Source organism: Coptis chinensis, chromosome 6 (assembly GCF_015680905.1).
Source record: "Coptis chinensis isolate HL-2020 chromosome 6, ASM1568090v1, whole genome shotgun sequence".
In the NCBI taxonomy this organism is placed as follows: domain Eukaryota; kingdom Viridiplantae; phylum Streptophyta; class Magnoliopsida; order Ranunculales; family Ranunculaceae; genus Coptis; species Coptis chinensis.
Genome location: NC_141461.1, coordinates 33,627,105 through 33,650,175, shown reverse-complemented (window position 1 = coordinate 33,650,175; position 23,071 = coordinate 33,627,105). Strand labels below are relative to the sequence as shown.

The following is a 23,071-nucleotide window of genomic DNA, read 5'->3' as shown; positions in this document are numbered from 1 at the left end:
CTCGGACAAACGCTTAACATCCATTGGCATGTATGGCCACCAATACCATTGGGTCATTGCTATGTGAGCGAGACTTCGCCCCCAAGAGTGGTGTTTACATAGTCCTAAATGAAGTTCTTCGAGGCCCAGTAAATCGTTCATTTTGCCTAAACAATGAAGGAGAGGATTGAGACTTGTGCCACTGCGATAGAGTTTTTGGTCATCAGGAATTTCGGAGCATCATCAGCTGTATGATCGTCATCGGTAGATACCGAGACATTATCAGTGCCAAGCTCATTGGAATCATCTAATAGCATAAGTGGTTAATCCAGTGTTGTTTTGGTAGCGACGACTTGATTTCCACAAATAAGTTGCGATAGAATCAGGATGTCGTACATCATAATATTGATACTGCACAATACTGATAGATGTACAATTTCATGCAATTAGTTGAATTAAGTCCAGATAAATGACCATTCTAATATCGCGAGCCACATATTATCATTCAAAGTGGCTAGCGACTAACTTAGAATAATTAATCATAACTTAGTCACCCCCAGCTGAAGAGTTGTGCGTATACCGCAAATGACAGTTTCGTACTCGACCATATTATTTGAAGCATCAAAACCCAAACGTAGAGACCTCTCAATTATGTCTTCATTCAGCTTCAAGATGACAAAACTAAGATCGGAGGCGGACTTATTATGCGAACTATCGGTGTAAATCTAAGAATCAGCTAATATATCTGATAAATATTTCAAGTCATCGCCCCTGGGAGGTAATGACAATTAGGGATCGATATTTTTCTCATCGAGTAATGCATTTGACGTAGGAATATCATCAATAAGAAAATTAGTAATTAGCGAAACCAAAATTTGTCTATGTTTAATTGTACGAGTGTTAGAGATAATGTTGTAAGCGCTAAGATAACGTTTCCATTCTGCGACTCAATTTATAGACATTGCAAAAAAACTTGTGCAGCGGATAGTCAGAATAAACTTCGATTATTCCTTCCTGGAAATAAGCTTAAGACGTCTGGCAGTAAGAAACAAGGCTAATGCAATTTTCTCAATGTAAGAATGTCTCGATTTAGCTGATATAAGAGTCTTGCTAACAAAGAATATGAGACGACTACAGGCACTATCAAATGACAATGAACAAATATAAATTAGAAATATTTTGCTGAGATTCGTGAAAAGTAACCAGTGCGAAGTCCGTATTTATCGTCTTGAATTCGTGGGTAACCATTGCGAACAATGAGAATCTAATCATTACCACGTAAATGATCCCACACGCAACTATGTTGTTAGCGTGTGTTACGTTATGGTGTGACAGATACAACACCATTTTTGAGAACTCATGGATTACCGAATGTTAGGAACAACAGAAATCTTATCCTCACCACGTAAACGATCCCACACACTATGATGTCGTTGGCGTGTGTTATGTTGTGGTGCGATAGATGTCACATCATCTTTGAGAGGAATGGTTCATTTCAAATGATGCTTGTAGTAACTATTATATTTCCAATTCGTACACGCTTGAACTTCTGAAGAAGTGCTTCTCGAGGCATTTGACTGATATTATCAGTATCAAATTGCGGATACCATATCTTCATGGAAAAGTAGTAATGTCGCGCGGCACTGAAGAGGAGTAAGACGGATTTTTTTTTGTCCGTTGTTACCAGGTTGGCCATAAACATCATGGTTTGGTTGATCGACAATAATTGTATTGGGAACTTGAGCTCTTCCAATATTCGTTATAATTTGTGTAGAACGTGATCGAGGGTGTTGAATAAGAACCGCAGACGGCGCCAATTATATTTCGACCAATTATGATCAAAACACTAAGTGATGATGAAAGAGGTGAATAACATAGAAGAGTAGTTTGAAAAGTGATGGTGATTGGGAGAATGATGAGACTGTACCTTTTGATTGCCTACGTACCCAAATTATCGATGGGATCAAGTCTCAAGAACGTAGTTCTGTATGAAAAATAGTTTGGTATTTATATCAGTAGAGTAGAGATTTCTTGTAGCTCAAATAATTGTAATTGAACCTAACTCTTAATTGATGATTATATCTTTGATATGAAATGAATCTAGACATAAATTAATGTACATAAGTGGAAAGCCCCCTAGACACATGAGTTAATGGAAATGTATATTGATCTATGATATTGCAAATTGGGCTTTAGCCCTGTTGATTAAATGAATAAAGTGGAGACTCCTACCAATGGACGTTTGCCATGTAGGTGGGGGTCGAAACACTTTTGAACCTCTGGATAGAACCTTAAAAGATATCACCGACTCCCTTTTGGTGGAAAAGTATTTGTTATTGGAGGTGATTTCTGTCAAACGCTTCCTGTTGTTTCACGTTCTACGAGGACTCAAGAGATTGACGCATCTGTTATGAAGTCATGGTTCTGGACAAAGGTAAAAATAATTATTTTAACACAAAATATGTGTGCATGAACTGATCCATGGTTTGCTGATTTTTTATTACGTGTGGGAAATGGTAATGAACCCTATATTGATGATGATGATAGTATGATTAGATTGCCTGATGATATTGTATTGCCCTAGACAGATCAACGGTCAATAAATGATTTAATAGATTGTGTTTATCCTTCACTAAGACTTAATGGGTGTAATAGTAATTACATTATTGATAGGGTAATTTTAACACCGAGGAATGATGTTGTTGGTAAACTTAATAATCAGATTATAGGAATGTTCCTAGGACAAGAAAAAACTTATTACTCTTAGGAATATTAATCCAAATATAGGGTTCTGTAATGGTACTAGATTAATTTGTCTTCATTTCTACGATTTCGGTTGGATAGTTTAGAGGTAAGAGAGAGTTTATACCACGAATACCACTCGAGCCAAATAAAAGCAAACACATGCCATTTACTTTTATAAGAAAACAATTTCCAATTAAACTTAGTTTTGCATTGACTATTAATAAATCACAAGGACAGACTATTCGTAATGTTGGTATATACCTTCCTGATCATGTTTTCACTCATGGCTCGAGGTGTGTCTCAAGAAATAACATAAAGATTTTAGTAAAAAATGGAACCTTAACTAGGCTAGAAAGATAGTATATCATGACGTGTTGCTTTCAAATAATGATGACGTTATGGATGATTTACATTGAACTTATTTTCATGTCATTATGCTATCATGCAATGAATCGTTATTTGTTTATTTTTTTCTTCCTGATTTTCATTTATACAAGAAAATGTGGTGTATTCCTACAGTGCCTTCATTATTTGATGATTATTTGTCTATTGTCGTTCATATGAAACAATTGGGTTAGTTCGGGATACCCATCCACAATTAATAGTTGCAGGTAAACAAAACAAAACAAAAGGTACTAAAACAAAACAAAAGCTTTTCAAAAAAAAATGGGGATACCCCTGTAGTTGAAAATTCCCGTAGCAATAAAATTTTATAGGGGCTTCTAGAGTATGCATGCCGCACTATAGATGTGGTGCGCAGCCTTCTCAGCCACATGTAGAGCGAGGGTAAAACCGGAACATTAGCAAACAAGTTGCCCCAAACAAGTTAACGAAACAAAAAATTCAAAAAATAAAATAGAAAGAAAATACACCAAAATTTCCGCTATAGCGCTAGTTTCGTTTAGTGTTCTTACCCATTCTCAAATCCCTAATTCCAATCATTGAGTGTTATTGCCACATCAACCCACCGTCTGCTCGCAAAAGGTACTCTCTCTCTCCCTCTATCTCTTTTTAACCTAAATTCTTCATGAATCAGTTGATTTCTTACTGTTTTAGGAGATTTGTGGCAATTAGTTAAACTTACTGTTTCAGGAGATTTCTTTTAGAAACTATGAGTTTGATTGGGGATTGTTTGGTTTAAGATTTCATTTTGGTTTAAGCATTAGTTGGTTGTTGGGATTGGGGGTTTTAAGTATTAGTTGGTTGTTGGGATTGGGGGTTTGTTTATGTTATGTGTGCATAATCTAGAATCATAGGTTTAATGTCTATAATCCTGTAGAGTCAGTTGGTTAGTTTCTTTCATTTTAGGCATTATCTCGTAAGTAGGTTAGTGGTTAGTTATTAACTAGCTAGTGTTATAAATTGTAGTGTATCTCATCTACTACAAATGGAGAGAAGTATATTATTGTAGTTTGCACTTGTGTGTGGATTAGGAAGTCAAAGGCTCCTCAATAAGCCTTAATGTTATGTGTTTTTGATACAATCACTTCTAGATTGTATCAGTTTCCAGTGGATATTTTGTGGTAGGTGTTGGGTTGCGCATTGATATAGAAACCCTATATATTTGATTAATTGTTGGCCTTTGGTTTTAATAATAGCGATTCTAGAGTGTGCTGGATGCACCAGCGCGCTGGATTCAGGACTCTTGATTCAAGACTTTGTGGGGCAGTACACACACACCTTTTGTTGATAGGAGGTCCCAGAGATTCGAGAGTACAGGTACAACCTGCGTACTCTAGATTTTGCGTTTTAATAATTGTTGTTTATTTCTTTTTTGGTTAATATTACTCATCATAGTTTTGCATTTTTCCAAAATCTAGAAGCTCTATTGATCTATATTGTTTTCATCAAGAAAAGTAGAAAGGATTAAAAGTTATGTATAGCTTTTTTTTTGTTTTTTCTTCCAGTTCTATCATCAGTTAATCACCAAATCACTATTGAGTATTAGCAAATATAACTCGAACATTACTTCTTCCAGTTCCTCAAATGAGTATGTCAAGTTGTGTATTTACTTAGAAGCAGTCATGATCTAGACCAATTCATAGTCTTATCTAGTTATCTCTTTGTTTTGGCCTTCACTAGGACAGAACAATGATTTAAACAAGTAGTGATAGCTTAGCATTATCTACTAGAAAAACCGGAAGAATGAGTGAACAAGTTGTCAAACAAGTTAACAAAATAAACAAGAAAAAAAAAGTTTTCCACTTTAGCGCTACTTTCGTTCTCCCTTCTGTCAAACAGAAAATCCAACCGTTCACTTCAATTTCGACGACATTCTCTGATCAATTTCACCCTGTGCATAGTAGAAGCTCTATAAAAAATATCATCATCTCTTTCTTTCTTTTCTTTACACTCTCTTGTCTCAAATCCCTAATTCCAATCATCAAGTTTTAAGAGGGGTTCAGCACGACAGGTATTAGATTTTTCTTATTTCTTATTGGTTTCAAGTTAGTTAGTTTTAAATCGACAGGCCTAATTTTTTATTTCATTTGTTTTTAGTATTTCCATATAGTATATAGTATTTATTTGGGTTTCTTCTGGAGATCCGTGTATTTGATGTTTATATGCATATTAATGCCATAATCTCGGTATAAACACAAGTTATAGTATAAATGGATCTGGACAGATTGAGAAGAAAGCAGTATCAATCAAGGTACATGGGTTATTGGACTGCTTGTATGTATAGGTTAAGGCACTGAATATGAGTGGATATAGAAAGAAATGTTTAAGTTTATGGGATGTCAATTGGAAACATGTGTGCATGCTACATTTGTACTCTCCTCTTGGCCAATGGTAGATGCCTAGACGAAGGGGGATGGAGTCGTGGGATGACATTTCTGACAGAGAAACAGTGTTCTCAGATGATTTGTAATTGAAATTAGGAATGTAATGCGTGTTAGTAATTGAAATTGTCTCGGCAATGTTTGAATTAGCAAACTAACTTTGTACTAAAGGTTGAGTTGTTACGCATTGATTTTTCAATTACTTTTATTTGCATTTCTAGCATGTGTTGGCTGTACCGGTACGCAGGGCTAGGAGAGCCTAGATCCAGTACATTGCCATGCAACACACTCTCACCTTTTTCTACCTATAAACCGATGTACTCTATATTTTGTCTACTTTTATATTATTAGCAAACTAATAATATATGCATGTTTAGTAATAATTTTTGTTCGTTCTTTCTCGGTTCATACTTTTATCCATCCCTCTTGTCATATTAGTTGATTTTACTTATCTTTAAATAATTTTGTTAGTTTTGTCTCAGTTCATAATTTTATTCATGATTGTTGTCATATTAGTTCATTACGTGTACAATGGTTGGTTTGGTCTTGTAAATACATATGAAGGTTATTTGTCATTGTTAATCTGTTTCTATATCAGCTGGCATAAACATCCTGGATAAGGTTGGTCACGATCTCTTTGTGCCATTTGTTTAATAAAGTCTATTTTTTTTCCTTCAGTTTTTCCACTACTACTTTCCTCTACCCACAACACCAACGTACCACTTCCGATTGTTTGCTCTTCCGCTTTCAAGTGTTAATTTCAATAATTGATTTTGATATTAGTGAGTTAGATTTATTTATTTAATTTTACTAGGGTTTGATTTTTTTGTAAGTCAGAAAAGGATGGCCGAGGAAAACATAATCCCCCCCTAATTTTTAAGATGTTATTGTCGTCTTGATGCGTCATGTTTACACGTATCAAGAAGTAACGACAATCAAGGTCGGCAGTACTACAACTGTCTCAATTGGGTGAGCCATTTTTGTTTATTGTTACTAATTTAAGTTATTGAAAAAGTATATATTGGATTCTAACTGGTGATTTTAACATGTAATTTGGGTTATTTTAGAAGCTTGGGACGCTTAAATCTTCAAATAAATCCCAAAAATCAAGTTGTGATTTTTTCCTATGGGCCGACGAAGCCGTGTTATGTCCATGTGGAGGTGGTCTTTGTAAGGTATTTGGTGTGACTGGGAATGAAAAAACAAAAAACGGCGATATTGTATTTGCCCGAGATCAGTTGTGTATGACAGAATTGTAAGGAATAAATTGTGTATCATTTTATTTTTATTTCTTATTAAACATGTTTATCTAATTGGATTGTAAACTTCCAACATTTAACTACAGGATCAATCAAAAGGTTGTGGGTTTGTCTATTGGGTTGATAGTATCACACCAATCTCAGAACAAGGTTCTAGTTCTAGTTCTACTTCTGAAAGACGTGAACAAGGGTTTAGTTTTACATCTGAAAGGCGTCTACATATTCAAGAAGCGATCGATTGTATGGTACAGAACACCTTGGCTGTTGAACTTTGTGTTGCACAGGAAAGTGCTAGTGCATGCCGCAACCTGTTACTGCAACTTCGTGATTTAGAATTGGACAAGTAATTAACTATTTGTTGCTTAATGTAATAAAGTATACGTATTTGGTGAAATGTTTGTCATTGGATGACAATGACTTGTTGGAATTGTGTGCCTTCGGATGACTGAATTGTTGGAATTATTTGTCTTTGGAATGCCATGACTTGTTGGATTTATGTCTTTGAATTACCATGTCTCTGGATTTGTATGACAGGAAGCCTAGTTTAGAGGCGGCTACCCAAGTAGATACATTGATCTTTCTCACATGTTGTAGACAACGAATGAATGGTCTCAGTATGATACATTGTGCAGATCATCCTTACTTTGGCAGACCAAAGTGCTTGACCCCATCAAGTATGACTTGTTAAGCTAGAATCAAGTTTGATGGGGTTAAATATCAAACTAGTTACTAGCTTAGTATCAAGTTTAGAGTATTTAGTTCATGTTTTACATTGTCAAATACTTGTTGAATATCTGATATATCTCGGTTTTTGGGGTACACGATATATTGCTTGAATTTGATATTTTGGTCCTTGCCCCAAACTCCAAAGTTCCAAACAAAGGCAGCATAAACTAAATTTAATATTCAGTATAGTACAACATCTTATTTTATTCAAAAAAATAAATAAACCAATTTGACATCTATTTAGAGTTTGATTAGATTTAGAAGTCTAGTTTCATTCCTTATTAATCAAGTATGGCTTGGATATCTATATATATAAAGAGGTCATTGTAGTTTATTTCATTCAACACAAGAGCTTCTAGCTCAATTGGTTATGTACATCTCTCCTCAGGGAGATAGGGGTTGCGAGTTCAAATCCCACCCAATGTTGGTTGGGATTTCTTTCTCGTGTAATTATGTGATGGGCCTTTAGGCTAGGTGAGCCTTTGGGCTAGAGATTGAGTGCTGCTACGAGTATGGGTGGACTGAGAAACGAAAGCAAGTCTTCATGGACAAAGTGGAGGCGGTTAGGTCTACTCAAAATGGTGTATTAGCGAGAGCCTTTGGGCTAGGTTCCCTTCGCGGTCGATGAGGCTTCGGGCAACGTAAGCCCTCGGGCTTAGAGGCCTTCAATGTTACAACATTGCAAACATTGTTGAATTTGAATTTCACGGTCAAGTAACAGAAGTAGGACCAAAACCTAATATTTCAGTATTTCTGGACCAAAGTCTAATTACCATAGTAATAGTAGGACCAATGTCTAAAAAACCCTATTAATTTCAAACAGTACTCTTCAAGAAAAAGATTTTACATAAATACATACCCTATTTTAAAAAATATATATATTCTTTAAACTAGAAAGTAGATGTGTGCATACACACCGACACTTTTAAAAGCTTGTTCAACAATTATAACTATACATATAGAATTTATTTTAACAAATCGTTATTCTTGTTAGCGTTGCTAACCCATTTTAATTTCCTGGAAGTTATAATTTCCATTTTTTGGGCTGATACATACTATATAGCATGTTGTTGAGCACCAAGTTTTGATCTGCCAAAGTATGGATGGTACATACTATGTAGCATCCCCTTTTGGGCCTTGAAGATGATATGAACGACAACGTCACATCGTTTGGCTCATAGAAATGCAATCTGAGGAGGTCGTTAAGGCCCGTTTTGTCTGTTTTGGATGGTATATAATATGTAACATCCATTTTTGGGATGATACATAGTATATAGCATCCTATTGAGCACAAAGTTTTGATCTGACAAAGTATTGATGATACATACTATGGATCATCCATAGCTAGTAAATTCGCGGACGGCTAAATATCGATATGGAAATTATTCGCCAAAAATTAGAAATGTAATCATAATAATATGTTTAAAAATTCGACAAAAAACGCCAAACATACAATTTGTGTTTTATACGGGTATAATTATTTTGTCGAATTACAAGTTTAGAATGCAAGAAATTGTCAGAATTGCTCATTAACTACACATGCATAACTAAACTTTTCATTTATATTTACTTGCTAACACTTTAGTTCTTCGATATTCTTTAGGTTATGGAAGGTTCTAACTTAAGTGGATTTTCAAAACATTCCATTTTGAAGCTGCTTCATACCTTTTATAGAATGCTTTTTTCCATTTAAAAAATACAGACCATATTTTTGGGTAATTATAAGCCTGGATCATAGAATTCGTGTATTAATCCCTAGGTTTGAAACGTTCGCCTTATTATTCAAATTATACTTAAAAATGTATAAAACGGGTATTAAACGCAAATTTACTAGCTATGGTAGCATCCCGTTTTGGGGCTTGAAGATGATCTGAACAACCACGTCATATCGTTTGGCTCATAGAAAAGCGATCTGAGGAGGTTGTTAAGGCCCGTTTCGTCTATTTTGGATGGTATATAATATGTAGCATTCATGTTTTGGGATGATACATACTATATAACATCCTGTTGAGCACAAAGTTTTGATCTGCCAAAGTATTGATGGTACAAGCTATGTATCATCCATAGCTAGTAAATTCGCGGACGGCTAAAAATCGATAAGGAAATTATTCGCCAAAAATTCGAAATGTAATCATAATAATACATTTAAAAATTTGACAAAAACGCCAAACATACAATTCGTGTTTTATACGGGTATAATACGGAAAAAATCGGATATATTTTGTCACATTACAAGTTTAGAATGCAAGAAATTGTCAGAATTGTTCATTAACTACACATGCATAACTCAAATTTTCATTTATATTTACTTGCTAACACTTTAGTTCTTTGATATTCTTTAGGTATGGAAGGTTCTAACTTAAGTGGATTTTCAAAACCTTCCATTTTGAAGTTGCATCATACCTTTTATAGTACGTTTTTTTCCATTTAAAAAATACGGACCATATTTTTAGGTAATTATAAGCCTGGATCATAGAATTCGTGTATTCATCCCTAGGTTTGACACGTTCGCCTTATTATTTATATTATACATAAAAATGTATAAAATGGGTATTAAATGCGAATTTACTAGCTATGGTAGCATCCCATTTTGGGTCTTGAAGATGATCTGAACGACCTCGTCAAATCGTTTGGCTCATAGAAAAGCGATATGGGGAGGTCGTTAAGGACCGTTTCGTCTGTTTGGGATGGTACATATTATGTAGCATCCATTTGTTGGGCTGATACATACTATATAGCATGTTGTTGAGCACCATGTTTTGATCTGCCCAAGTATGGATGGTACATACTATATAGCATCCCCTTTTAGGCCTTGAAGATGATCTGAATGACATCGTCACATAGTTTGGCTCATAGAAACGCAATCTGAGGAGGTCATTAAGGCCCGTTTCATTTGTTTTAGATGGTATATAATATGTAACATCCATATTTTGGGATGCAAGATACCATATACCATGTACATATACTATATACTATATACCATGTACAGACGAAAGTGGCAGTAACGACCTCCTCAGATCGCTGGTCTATAGATCCAAACGATCTGAGGAGATCGTTTAGAACAACTTGAAGCGGTCTGACAAACTCGTTTATAGTGAATCCGAGTGGCCTTCCCAAATCGTTTAAAGTGATTCTGAGTCTTTCATCATCGATAAATGTAGATGAGTTTCAAGGTGAGTGGTCATAAATATTTGCTGAATGGCTAATGGCCTGATGTCTTACCTAAGTAGTTATCCATTTCACAAGCCTACGCACTGTAGATTTTGGCATCTTTTTTTTTGAGCTCAGAATTGTATTAAGTATGGGAAAAGGGGTAGGAGATTACAAGAGTTTAAGTGTAAAACAAAGAATAGAAATAAAGAAAGGGGAAAAGATGGCAGCATACACTGATGAAGTGAGATTGTAACCCGTAGGCCTCCAATATATCACTGCATCAGGTACCACTTCCATTCAATCAAATCTAAAATAAGTGCTAGTGTAAGCCTCCCATTTATATAGCCATGGAGGCTTACCATGATACATAAAGGGGAACTCATAAGACATAGTTGTTGCTATCTTTGCCACCTACACATATCCAAAATTAGCAAAGGGGTAGTGCGACAAAACAATCAACAACCTGAGGAGGTGAGACAACCTTTCCAGCCTTGATTTTAAACCCTCTTTCAAACCACAATAAGTAACAAATTTAAAACAAGGTGGAGATGCCAAAGCCTTGAGAATTTGGTCTCTGGTAATCAAATACTACACTCTAGAAAGGAAGGAGGTTCATCAAATTGAATCTCTGATATACCACTACGTATTCCAGCAAACATTTGCCAGAGAGTGTCTTCTAGCCGATTGTTCTGTGGGCAGTGGAGATGCTTCAGCAACTATTCTTACTCATGTTATTACCATCTACTACTGCTGAACTCATTGTTGACTTGTATATAAAACATTGACAGGCCACTATGAACATAGCAGGAATAACAACAAATATTGATTCCAAAGTGAGAGTCAGCACTCGATACAGTAAGGAGACCATGAGGAGCTTATATCTTGATTAATTAAGTCTTGACTTCAAGAAATACGCAAAAAAACTTTTACGTCCAACAGTACAAATGATCCAATATCTATAGAAATTATACATAGAGACAAGTAACAATATAATAATTTATAGATACTGTAGATTAGGGTTATAAAGTAAACATTAAACACAGACAATAGATCTCCCTTACAAGTCACAAGTACCTAAAACTACAAAAATCTCCTACATCCTCAACAATAATGGCACAAGCTACAATTAAGATCTCCTGAAGACAATATAATTCTTTATACTACAATCTCGACACTCTCCACGATGGCTAAGCATTCTGCCATATAGTTTGTATTAACACCGACCCCTGCCAAAGTATAGCTAGCATATAGCATCCTTTAATTTAAGATTTATTAGAGGTCTTTATAATTTCCACTTGTTTAAGAACTTTCCTGAGTATTAAGATCCCATAAGGTAGAAGTGAATGAAATTGGTCTGCCACTTGAAATTGCCCAAAGTATTACATTTGAAGAGAAGGTAACTGCACGAAATAAGGTTCACTTACAAGAGTTGGTCGATAAGAAGTAAGAACCACCACTGTCGCATGACTTGTGATAATATAGTCAGTGGGCATAATGCCACTGGCTATAATTTCACTAGTTATGCCACAGGGTGGTTCTTACTTCTTATCGACCAACTCTTGTAGGTTAACCTTATTTCGTTCAGTTACTTTCTCTTCAAATGTAATACTTTGGGCTATTTCGAGTGGCATACCAATTTCATTCACTTCTACCTTATGGGATCTCAATACTTAGGAAAGTTCTTAAACAAGTAGAAATTATAAAGACCTCTAATAAATCTTAAATTAAACGTTTTACCCATTGGCCTATCGTGGAACTTCCCATCGTTTAATTAACATCGCGAAGAGCACGCAACTAAGTATGCATAATTTGGATCATCCGTCTGACTTTAAGCTACATAACATACAAAATATTACAAAATGAGTCACACAATAATTAGTTTGGCGTTAGCATTAATCTAACCAGTTTGGTGGTAAACTCAAAACCATTGGAGATATGCTTATACACTAATTGCAGCTTATACGCTAATTGTTCTGACAACAAACGGCCTCTATCATGATACATACTAATAAAGATGCAAGTTATAGTGTGTTTTTATTTTCAAGAGCCAATATTGAAATAAATGGGTTAATCTAAAAAAGTGAAGATTTTTCCCTACTTGACAGTCATACAATACAAAAAATTAAGTATTGTCATGATTCTGGAATAAATAAAAACACAAAATTTATGCAATAACCTTAATAATTGTCACCAAAACTCCATCAGCTTATGCAACATACATGGAAAAAATAACTATTAGTACCTTAATATACTTGCTCAATGATCTAAACCCTATTTTCCCAATATGAAGCACAACATCTACGGGGCAGATGTCTTGTTGCCAGTGTGTTTTCATTGAAAGAGCTTAATGGTACAAGATAATCCTGCTACTATAATTAACCACTACTATCATTGACAACAATAAATTACAAGATCTCCCTCCACTGCCAATTCGCAGTATGGTAAGGAAACAACATGTACTTCACTTATTCAACATACAAAAGAAGTTTCATGCAGATGTTAAGGCAAATAATATAATTCACACATATTGTGTGAGAAGAGATATAAAATACAATAGCATCCATACCTAAAACCAGTCAGAGCAAGCTTAGTGCGATTGTACTCTTCAGGCTTCTGAAGAACAGCAGACAAGTAAACCTGAGACTTTCCAGAAGAAACAATTTTTTCTCCTACCACCCATTTCAACTTCTTGTATCCAAATCGCTAAATTACCCGTGTTAGAGTCATCTTCTTCTCCTCATCTACACAATGAAAGTTATCCAACCAAAACAAGCATCCATCTCTTAAAACCCGATCAATATCAAACATCAAAAACTCTATTTTCTCTTGGCAGCCCCTTTCACCTAAACTATCGACAACATGAACCAGATCAAACACATTGTCGTAAAAGGGGAACCTCTGATCTAAACTAAAGAACATAGGAAATAGCCCCCTTGCAGCAATGAACTCATTAAAAGGGGCATCAACATTCAATGTGTCGATGTTACAATAGTTACATTTTTCTCTGCCATGCATCATCGCCGCAAAGGTCCCAGACCCACCACCAATATCTAGTCCTATTCTAATTCCCCCACTCCTCAAATCCATAACATCATCAACAAGAAAATCATTCTTACTTTTAGCCTTAACAAATCTATACTTTTCAGTTCCATTAACCAAATCAAAACAACTAACATAATCTTTCTTCATACCTAAGAACTTCCTTTTCCATCTGGGCTAATTTCTTTTGAGATAAATCTATTTCTCTAAGGATTAAAGAAACTTGTACAAGACCGATTACTATTGCAGCCCAAACTAGTTTCTTAGCACAAATATCGAGATGGTTTGCAGCCCATGCTTGCTTTGTACAAGACCGATTACTATTGCAGCGCGAACTGATTTGTACCCTACATTTTGGATATTTTAAGAGTTAGGATCCCCTAAACCCGGCCACTTGATATTTCTTGTTAACTCCCTATCCACTTTCACAGCCGTGCGTTTGCATTGAACTCCTTATTTATAGATTTTCAACGCCCACAGTTAGGAGTGTAAAAAACAAACCTTTGACCGTAGGGGACCCGGTCTTCACCCGCCGCCCAACCTACACCATATCAAAAGCTGTTGACCCAACCCCGTTGATCCGCACAATTTTAAGACTCTAACTCTAATATTTTTGAATATGAATTATATTTTCTTTTAACTTTTGTACGATTTTGGGAGATAAAAAATTGATGAGTTCAACATAAATTTAAATATTCAAGTTTGAACATTGGGCAAAAATCAAGAGTTCAAATTGAACTTTCGAATTTTGGAGAAGATGAATCATTCATCCTTGTATTAATTTCAAATTATTTTAGTCGATATTTTATTGTTTTGTACCATATATCCTCTCTCCCATCTTCATTTTATCGTGCTGTGGAAAATAATCAATTTACAAATGTTAAATCATGAAAAAGAAAATTCAAATTTTAAGATATGGTTTTTGGTTCAAGTTGTAATTTTTTATTTTTGTTTATTTTTCATTGATTGATTCTATTTTGTTTCTCTGTGTTGTGAATTGGAAATATATTACCTCAAGAATTAGAATTAGAACATTTTTATTTTTGTAGGAAATAAGGATCTTGGTCAGAGATTATTGTAAAAAAAAAGGATCTTGGTCAGAGCCCAATATGAGCCCGAGCCCATGAGCTGAAGATGGCCATTTAAAGATGGACTTATTGGGTGTTGACATTGTTCGCCCATTAGCGTTTCATGTTAGTTTTAGGAGAAGTTTTGAGATCCATGTGACAAGGATGGGGTCCGGATAAAGATGAGTCCTCAAGAAACGGATTGATGTTCCTGGAACATAATTGTTCTTGAGCAGATGTCAGAAAACCCACATCATTGTGCTCAAGTTCGTCAAGTAACTAGCTTTGGTTCCTACTTAATGTAGACGAGAGACCGATTCTACATTCTGGTAATTGACCTAAACAAGCACAACCTAAACAGTGGCTCCTATGTTTGTGCATAAGAAAGATCTAAGTACCAAGCACCTAAGCGCAAGGGTAAACTTGCCTTAAAGCATGAAAATCAATGAAGACAATGATCTCCTCCTCTTTCTCTCCCCAAAGCTTTTGCCCTAGTTTCTCTTAAAATCTTAAGGTTTACTTAGAATAAGAGATTATAAGTTGTCCACCCCTAATATAAATTTAAGGATCATTAATTGTTAAATAATATCAAACTTAGCATAAAAGAACTCAAAAATAAGATAAATATTTGCAAAATATTTAATCTCATAATTGATGATCAAAGGGTTTAGAATATAGTTTTCTAAAAAAATATATATTTACAAGTCATAGCACGTCATAAAGAAGCCCTTTCCAAAAAGACAAAAGAAGAACATATGACTCCCTGTTACATATATCTAATCAAAGGTTAGGAGTCTTTTGAGCAAAGTAGGTCCCCAACTCTCATACGTGTATCGACCTTAACGAGGCTGAGTCCAAGAACCTGCAACAACTATAAGAGGTTAAACCTCAATATAAGCAAGCTTACCCAAAAGGTTAGGACCTACTTAGCAATAGAACCATCTTTTGCATATTAGTTAACACTTATACATAACTTGTACTAGCAAATGATTCAGAATTTATTTTCAACACCATATGATAAGAGTACCACTTGTAATACTTACTTAATATCAAAGGAAAATGGTTATCATTAACCATGGGTAACAAATTCAAACATAAGAAACTAAAAAAACACAAATTTCTCATAAACTATGACAAGCCCACGTCCCGTAGCTCTTATTGACTATGGCTACAGTGGGATCCATTCATCAAATTTAAACCACGCCAAGCCTACGTCCCGTAGTACTTATTGACATCGACTGACATCGACTACGGCGGGATCCTTTTGTCGGAAATCAACCACATACATATAGCATACTCATTAACTTTAACAAAGCGAAACGTGCAAATAAACATGAACATACAATCATATTCAAATTTAAACTCAAATTCACGTACAAAATCAAATCATATTCATATACATCAAACCATATTCCAACTCAAAGTCAGTGATTGAGACTAAATTCAAATCAAATTATCAAATCTTTAAAACCTATTATAACTATATACTTTTCTCCCTCAGTTTTATAATTCTTTTATTCAATCTTGTGTGTGTAAGAGGCAAGATGGTCAATTGCTGGGAATGGTGTATAAGAGATTCAAGGCTGGAAGTGCTCTCGAGGCATAGTGCATTGGTACAGAGATTGCAGCTGGACTATATAAGGACCTAAAGCTTCAACACATGCTGATTTTGGGAGACAACAAATACTTGATGCAGAATCTAAGAGAGGAAGGAACTGAAGCAGGATGGCAGTTTAAAGAAATGATCATTAGAAGCTTTAAATTGTTTAAGACTGCTTCTGTAAACTCTAGTAACTCTATTTTTCTTTTCTGTTGGATTAGGAAAAGTGGTAATTTATGAGCTCATCAGTTGTGTACAAATTTTGGATTGTATAAATGGGCTATAAAGCATGCCGGTATTGGTCCTCCACCTGTGTGGACTTATGAAGTTGTCAATCCTTTAAGAGTAGTTAAATACAGGGATGCGAAATATCGAATTCGAGCAATATATTGTGTACTCCAAAAATCGAGTTATATTGGATATATTGATATATTAGTGGATATATATCCTTCTGTTGACCGGCTAAAATTTTGTTTTCTATGTCGATAAATTGGAAATATCATTGATTATATCAGAAATATCGTTGATATATGAATAAAAATCGGCCAAAGTCAACAATTTATGTAGCATCCATAATATATATCGGTCGATAAATATCAATATATCAGAAATTATGATATATATCGGGTAAAAAAAATCTATATTCGGTGGAGATATATCGAATATTTACATCTCATGTACTCAAAAAAAGATATATATCGACAATATTTCCATAATCTCGACGGTATTTTGGGCATTGGTTTATATATCGAAAATATGGAAGGGTTATCTCCGAAAAAAAAGAGCACAAAAGAAAGTGAAAATAGAAAATTTCAAGAGTTTCCTTACGAAATGTAACAAATTGAAAACTGCCATGGCATGTGCATTGCACGTGTATTTTGCCCCCCTGGTTTAAACCAAAATCTTACGGGACACACTTCTATTTAGTCCAACCCCACTACAAAACTCACACTATATATTCCACGTTCATGTTTTTCAAATAGCTCCATATTTGCCCGCATTCCATCTTCTGAAACCAATTAGAAGGTTGCAATATTCAAAAAAAAAACTTCCATTCAATCAAATTAAGTTCTTGAACAGAAATGGGTAAAAACAAAAGAGCAAGTGCAACTTTGGAGATGGGAAAGGGTGTCATGGAGAGAAATCCAAATGTGAGGATGAAGGTGTGTCCTAAAGTAGATAAATTACAGAAACCATCCGCCTCTAAATCTACCAAAGCACCCACTTATAAATCTCCAAAATCATCTCATCGGTCACAGGTAAAATATCTTCTAAACTTGTTTTTTTAAACTTTGAAGATTTTGTTGCATATATGGGTTGTTTTTTAAAACTTTGAAGATTTTGTTGCATATATGGGTTGAAATTTTATATAAATTTCACAAAATCCAACTTGAAATGCCATGTTCTGGAAAGATATATATGTGTGTTTGGTCTGCGCAAAGGAATCAAATAGCATATGTTAGAGTGTTAGACCATTGCGTTATTTTCCTAACATTTCACAACACATCCAAAAGATGGTTCCAGATAAGAAATTTTGATTGGACTGCTCCACTATGCTTTAGTTGACCTTCCGGGATTGCCAATGGAGTTATGGGCTTCTTTTTGAATAAACAGAGAATTTAGGCCACTTATTTGACACACTCAATGTAGAATGTAGAAGTACATTGAACTCACTTGAAGGGCATCCAGCAACTGGGTGTGCATAATTTTGATCACTCTCTCTTTTTGTGCCGGTCTTCCTTTTGAGAGGAAGGTTCATTGGCACTCAAACTTAATTGACAAGAAGAAAATACAATTTGCAATTTTGTTGAAGCAAATTGTCACGCGGTAGTCACTTCACACAAACCAGTAACAATGATACGTTTGGCCTTCTATTAATGGACTTAGCAGTCATGAAGATTTTGCTTTCGAGTGCTACCTAAAGAACATCTTCTGTGGCCCTTAAATGTCATACAGTTGACTCCTTGCGTTATACTGTTCATTTATTGTGTGTCCTAACATTCTACACCGATATCCCGTTATAATTATTTCACGATTGTAAGCTTCTATTATACTTAGTTTGTTTATATTAGGATTTTATTCCCGTTTTTCTTTTGTCTTTGCATCCGTTTGATTTAATTATTAGTTTCATGCATTCTTATCGGCATTTGATTATTTTATGTTGCATCTTTATATGTTGTGCATGTCACAGAACATGAATGCATGAGTTGTGTTAAATGCAACACACTTGTAAGATTTTATTTGTGAATTTAAGTGTCATTGATTTGTTATATGATGTATGACGGATGATGCACCGTATATATTATGCCATGTGTATATATTATCTAATGTAGTATACAATGTTTTTACAAAACTATCCCATGTCTTATGTCTTCCATTACATTGTTCACAACAAATATCTTATATCAGGAACTGAGAAAGGACAAATCTAGAGGGAAAGACAAAGCAAATGAGCGAGAGGAAGAGCAAGAGCAAGAGGTAGTGAGGAACAAAAAGAGAAAGGTAACTCCATTCCGGAGTGGAATGTCGTCTTTGGTGAAGCTTATGGGTGAACCCTCTTTTAAAAGTGCAATCAAAGAGTGTCACTTGGAAGAGATGAAGAAAACCCTTTTTTTCCCACTGTTCAAATATTGCTATGATTCGAAGCTGACCAAGAAGATGGTTTCGAAGTCTAGTCAAGTCATCAAGACTATCATTGAAGCATTTAACGCAGAGGAGGGGTGTTTCGTAATACACGGAGTTAGTGTGCGACTAATTCCAGAGGATGTGACCCTGACTTTTAGGCTACCAAAGCAGGGCGAGAATGTTGTTGAAGTAGTAAGTAAACCAGACAAGAAGTTGTTGAGTGGGGATGCACTTGATTTTAAAGTGAAATACTTCAATGCTAGCATCATCACGACTTCTGAAATTCGGAGTGCACTAGAAGGAGTTGTGAAGAAAGAAGATAAGGAGTCAATAGCCGACTTTGCCAAGCTGATGGTGTTGTTTATGCTCAACTACGTCTTCTTCACAAAATCAAATTTTAGTCTGGCTTCAGCATACGTGTACTACGTTTACAGTTTCGAAGAAATGAATAAGGTGTCGTGGGTAGCAACAATCTCCGACCACATGATGAAGTAGATTAGAAAACACATTGCTAAAAACCCAATGAGCACTGCTACATGTGTGGTACAACTACTTGTAAGTATTTAACCCAATTTAGTGGTATTATAGGTTTTATTATTGAGTGATTGAATAATAATTGTGTTTTTTTTATTTCATTTTTTTCAATGATAGTATTGGTTCTGCGAGCATACGGTGGACTTCATCTCACCGGTCAAGGATTATGAAACGCAATACCCTAGGTGCGCAAAGTGGGATCTGAGTGTGCTTAATCACAAGTTCCCACAAGTAGTAGGTGAGGGGCTGGACAAAAAGAGTAAAGCAAAGGTAAGTTTTGTATTTGATAAGTTAGCACCTAAAGATGAGCATGTAATTTGATAACTTGAATAGTAAATTGTAAGTCTGTTTTCTAACCCACGCACTATATAAGGGATAAAGAGAGAGAGAGTGAAATAACTTTTTCTATGTGAGAAAGTTAGAGTCAACTTTCTAGGGTTTCCTTGAGAGAGAACAAAAGAGAGATTTGTAAGAGTATGTTTTTGTGAGTGAGAGAGATCATTCCAAGTGAGTGAAGTAAGAGCTCCTCTTTGTAATCCTCTATCTTGTTCATCTAGATGAATGCGTTGATCTCGCCGTGTGGATGTAGGCACCTTGTCGAACCACGATTAATCCTCCTCTTGTGTGAGTGGGTTCTTTACATAGTCTCTACACTAGTTTAAGTTTGTTTGTTGGTATTGTTGATTGGGTTTAATGCTTGAGTTATTTGTTGGAACTTTTGTCTTGTGTGAAAGATCACTCCTTTGGTGGTTGATCTAGTTGTAGTTGCACGTTTCTGCGATCAGTCGCAACATAATTTATTATACCAATAATATGGCATATATCAATAAAATTATGGATTATATGTTAGTCATGATAAATAATGGGATGTAGTTGTGGACTATATAATTTGAACTTCTTAATTGAATTTAAGTGTCATTTCAGGATAAAATTCCCTTGAAAGTTAGTAAGGAGCTCAGAGATATCACCGATGATGAACAAATCCTTCTTACCAGATTGTATGAACCAAAAGAAACTGAGACTACATTAGAGATATAGAGGAGAAAACTGGTAAATCCCCGAGCTGAGAATGTGCGACTTTGGAAAAATTACCTTGAGCTGACCGAAACAAAATGGAGCAAGGAATATGATTCTGGTCAAACAGGTGGGCACATAGAAGAGGGAGGCTTGATGGATAATGATTACCCTGGCACGGATACTTACGATGAATTCCCCGGTACAAACTCCACACCAACGGAAGGATCCACCCAAATTGTGGTTAATTTGCAACAAAATGATAGTGACCCAATGATGGAAGAACCAGAAATTGAAGAGGAGAGAAAAGAAGATTATTTGGGTGAAGCAGGTGCGAATGTGGGAGATGGAGGTTTGATGGATCATGACAGCTCCAACTTCGATACTCCCGTAGATGAATCTCGTGCTAAATGTCTCAGTACAGACTCGATTCCAGTGGAAGTACCCACCGAAATTGTGGATTATCTGTGACAAGGAGGTGCGTCGGTGATAGAAGAACCACAACTTCAAGAGGAGGGGCGACAACATCTTCAAGAAGCAGAAGGTCACCCGATTACGACGGAAGAACCTCTTATTCGAGAGGAAATGCAGAAGTGAAAAGTCACAACTAGCCCATCTACAATGGTGAAAAGAGTGAAGGGGGAGGAGAGGAAGCAAGAAAGAAAAGAGAAAAATGATAAATACTTTTTGTTGTATACAAGAAAGCGAAAAGGAGACCATAGATAGAGAAGAAGAGGCAAGGAAGAAAACCAAATATGTAATTAATGAAGGTACGTTGCACAACCAGCACTAATGTAGTATATATCTAATCATATGAAACTAAGATGGGGAAGTGTAATTGCCTTATGTGGAAATCCTCGGACTTGGTAGAAGTTGGAATATGGGGTTAGATAAGGATCGATATTTGATCTGTATGTGGGTGGTCAGTGTGATCTTGGGGGTGTTCTAACATCGGTCTATCGTAGTAGAGCATTGTTCAATGCATTGATGAATTTATCAATGGTTGGATGGAAGAATAACTAGGAAAACTGAAATAGTAGACCCTTTGAGCATGTTAAGTTTTATGTTTTTTATTTCCTTGAGCGTGGTATATCTTGGAAAACTACAAAATGAGCTTGCCTTAGAAGTTTAAGGTGTCTCATGATAGATTTGTTAGTCTAGCTGTCCTTATATGCTGAAGCTTAAGCTTAAGTGTCTTTGTAGGCAACATATCAGATGTCTAAAACAATAATGTAGGGGCATATAATTGTTAGTTGCAGGTGGCATATGTAGCAGTATGACAGGTGCTGACTAGCTATAACTTGTTTGGGCTCTACTCTCATATTAGCACCTATTTTTTCCTTCAAACATGTCCCCTCTCCCATGTTTGCTCGAACTATATATTCCATTTCAGTTTGTGCACTTGCAGCTGAATATGGATCTTAAACATTGGTATTCATATTAAGATTCAAATTGATTGCTCGCTTCCATCTTCTGCACCACCATACTTTGGAAAAAATTACATATTTGCTTTATTCATTCTACTAGGTGTTTATATATTTTGCAGTCAAATATCACATCGATGCTTTACTTTTACTTTGATTCTTATATATAATTTGTCCATGTGTTGCTTACTTGGGTACCTTGTATATGGGTGCATTTACTAGCTATTTTATATCAAGTTATATTTGAGTGTCACCACCTCTTTTCAATTGCAGAACTCAAGTTTGTCGGTGTGTTAATGATGTGGTGTTAATGATGGGAGCTAGGACCAATAGAAAGATCAAGTGTACCTAAATAACCTACTAATGGTGCACGTGGTGTTGGTCCTACACCTGTTCATGATCTTAATGTACCTTAAGAGCCCATCAAGAGTAATGTAAACGCCTAATCGCCAAGATGCTCTATCTACCAGTAACGACCTTAAAGTTAATTTTATTTCTGAGTTTTTAGTTAGTTTTAGGTTGTTAGTTGATTGGGAATTTGGATTTTGGATTTTGGATGTTAGACGCCGTTACAGACTCCAATGCAAATGCCGCTACTGGGATTGGTTCATAATGCCTTTACCGAATGCAGGCATTGCCGCTAGGGAAGTGGGGAGAATTCAATGTATCAGCTTCCCACACCTAATGATTATAGTAGTGGACATGAGAGTGTTACTCCGAATGAGGTGAAACCTCGGATGCCTAGTCCGTATATGGTCAGTTTTTAAAGCTATTGATGTGGGCTTTTTTGTTAGTAGTTTCTAGCATTGACCATTAAGATTTGAAATTCATTTATTGTTTGTGCAGCAAGCACCTTCTCCTTGGATGAACCAAAGGCCTCTTGGAGTAGACGTTAATGTCGGTGAGTTTAATGGCATTGGCCAAGGATAGAGCATATATCTATCTTCAAGCTATTGGTAGTAATTAGGTTTGAATCTTGTAGCTTATGTCGAAGGGCGGGAGGAAGGGGAGAGAGAGAATCCTCCTCAACCCACGACGCAGGTTATACTCCTTCTTTAAATATGTTTATTTGTTTTCTTTTGGGGTAGGGCTTGGTTACATTTTGAAGGAAACATAAACTTGT

General features: G+C 35.6%; 1 protein-coding gene and 1 long non-coding RNA gene across 2 annotated transcripts; one reads left to right on the top strand and one right to left on the bottom strand.

The window, feature by feature from the left end:
* Positions 1-12,459: 12,459 nt before the first annotated feature.
* LOC147492662 (putative methyltransferase At1g29790) lies at positions 12,460-13,834 on the bottom strand. Its single transcript, XM_086567581.1, has 3 exons — positions 13,358-13,834; positions 13,212-13,258; positions 12,460-12,478 (listed from the first exon to the last, which is right to left on the bottom strand). The coding sequence occupies exons 1-3, from the start codon at positions 13,832-13,834 to the stop codon at positions 12,460-12,462; spliced, it is 543 nt and encodes a 180-aa protein (XP_086423707.1).
* Positions 13,835-22,592: 8,758 nt separating this feature from the next.
* On the top strand, positions 22,593-22,993 carry LOC147492661 (uncharacterized). Its single transcript, XR_015198486.1, has 3 exons — positions 22,593-22,703; positions 22,795-22,849; positions 22,931-22,993. It is a non-coding gene; the product is annotated as an uncharacterized LOC147492661 (long non-coding RNA).
* Positions 22,994-23,071: the final 78 nt, after the last annotated feature.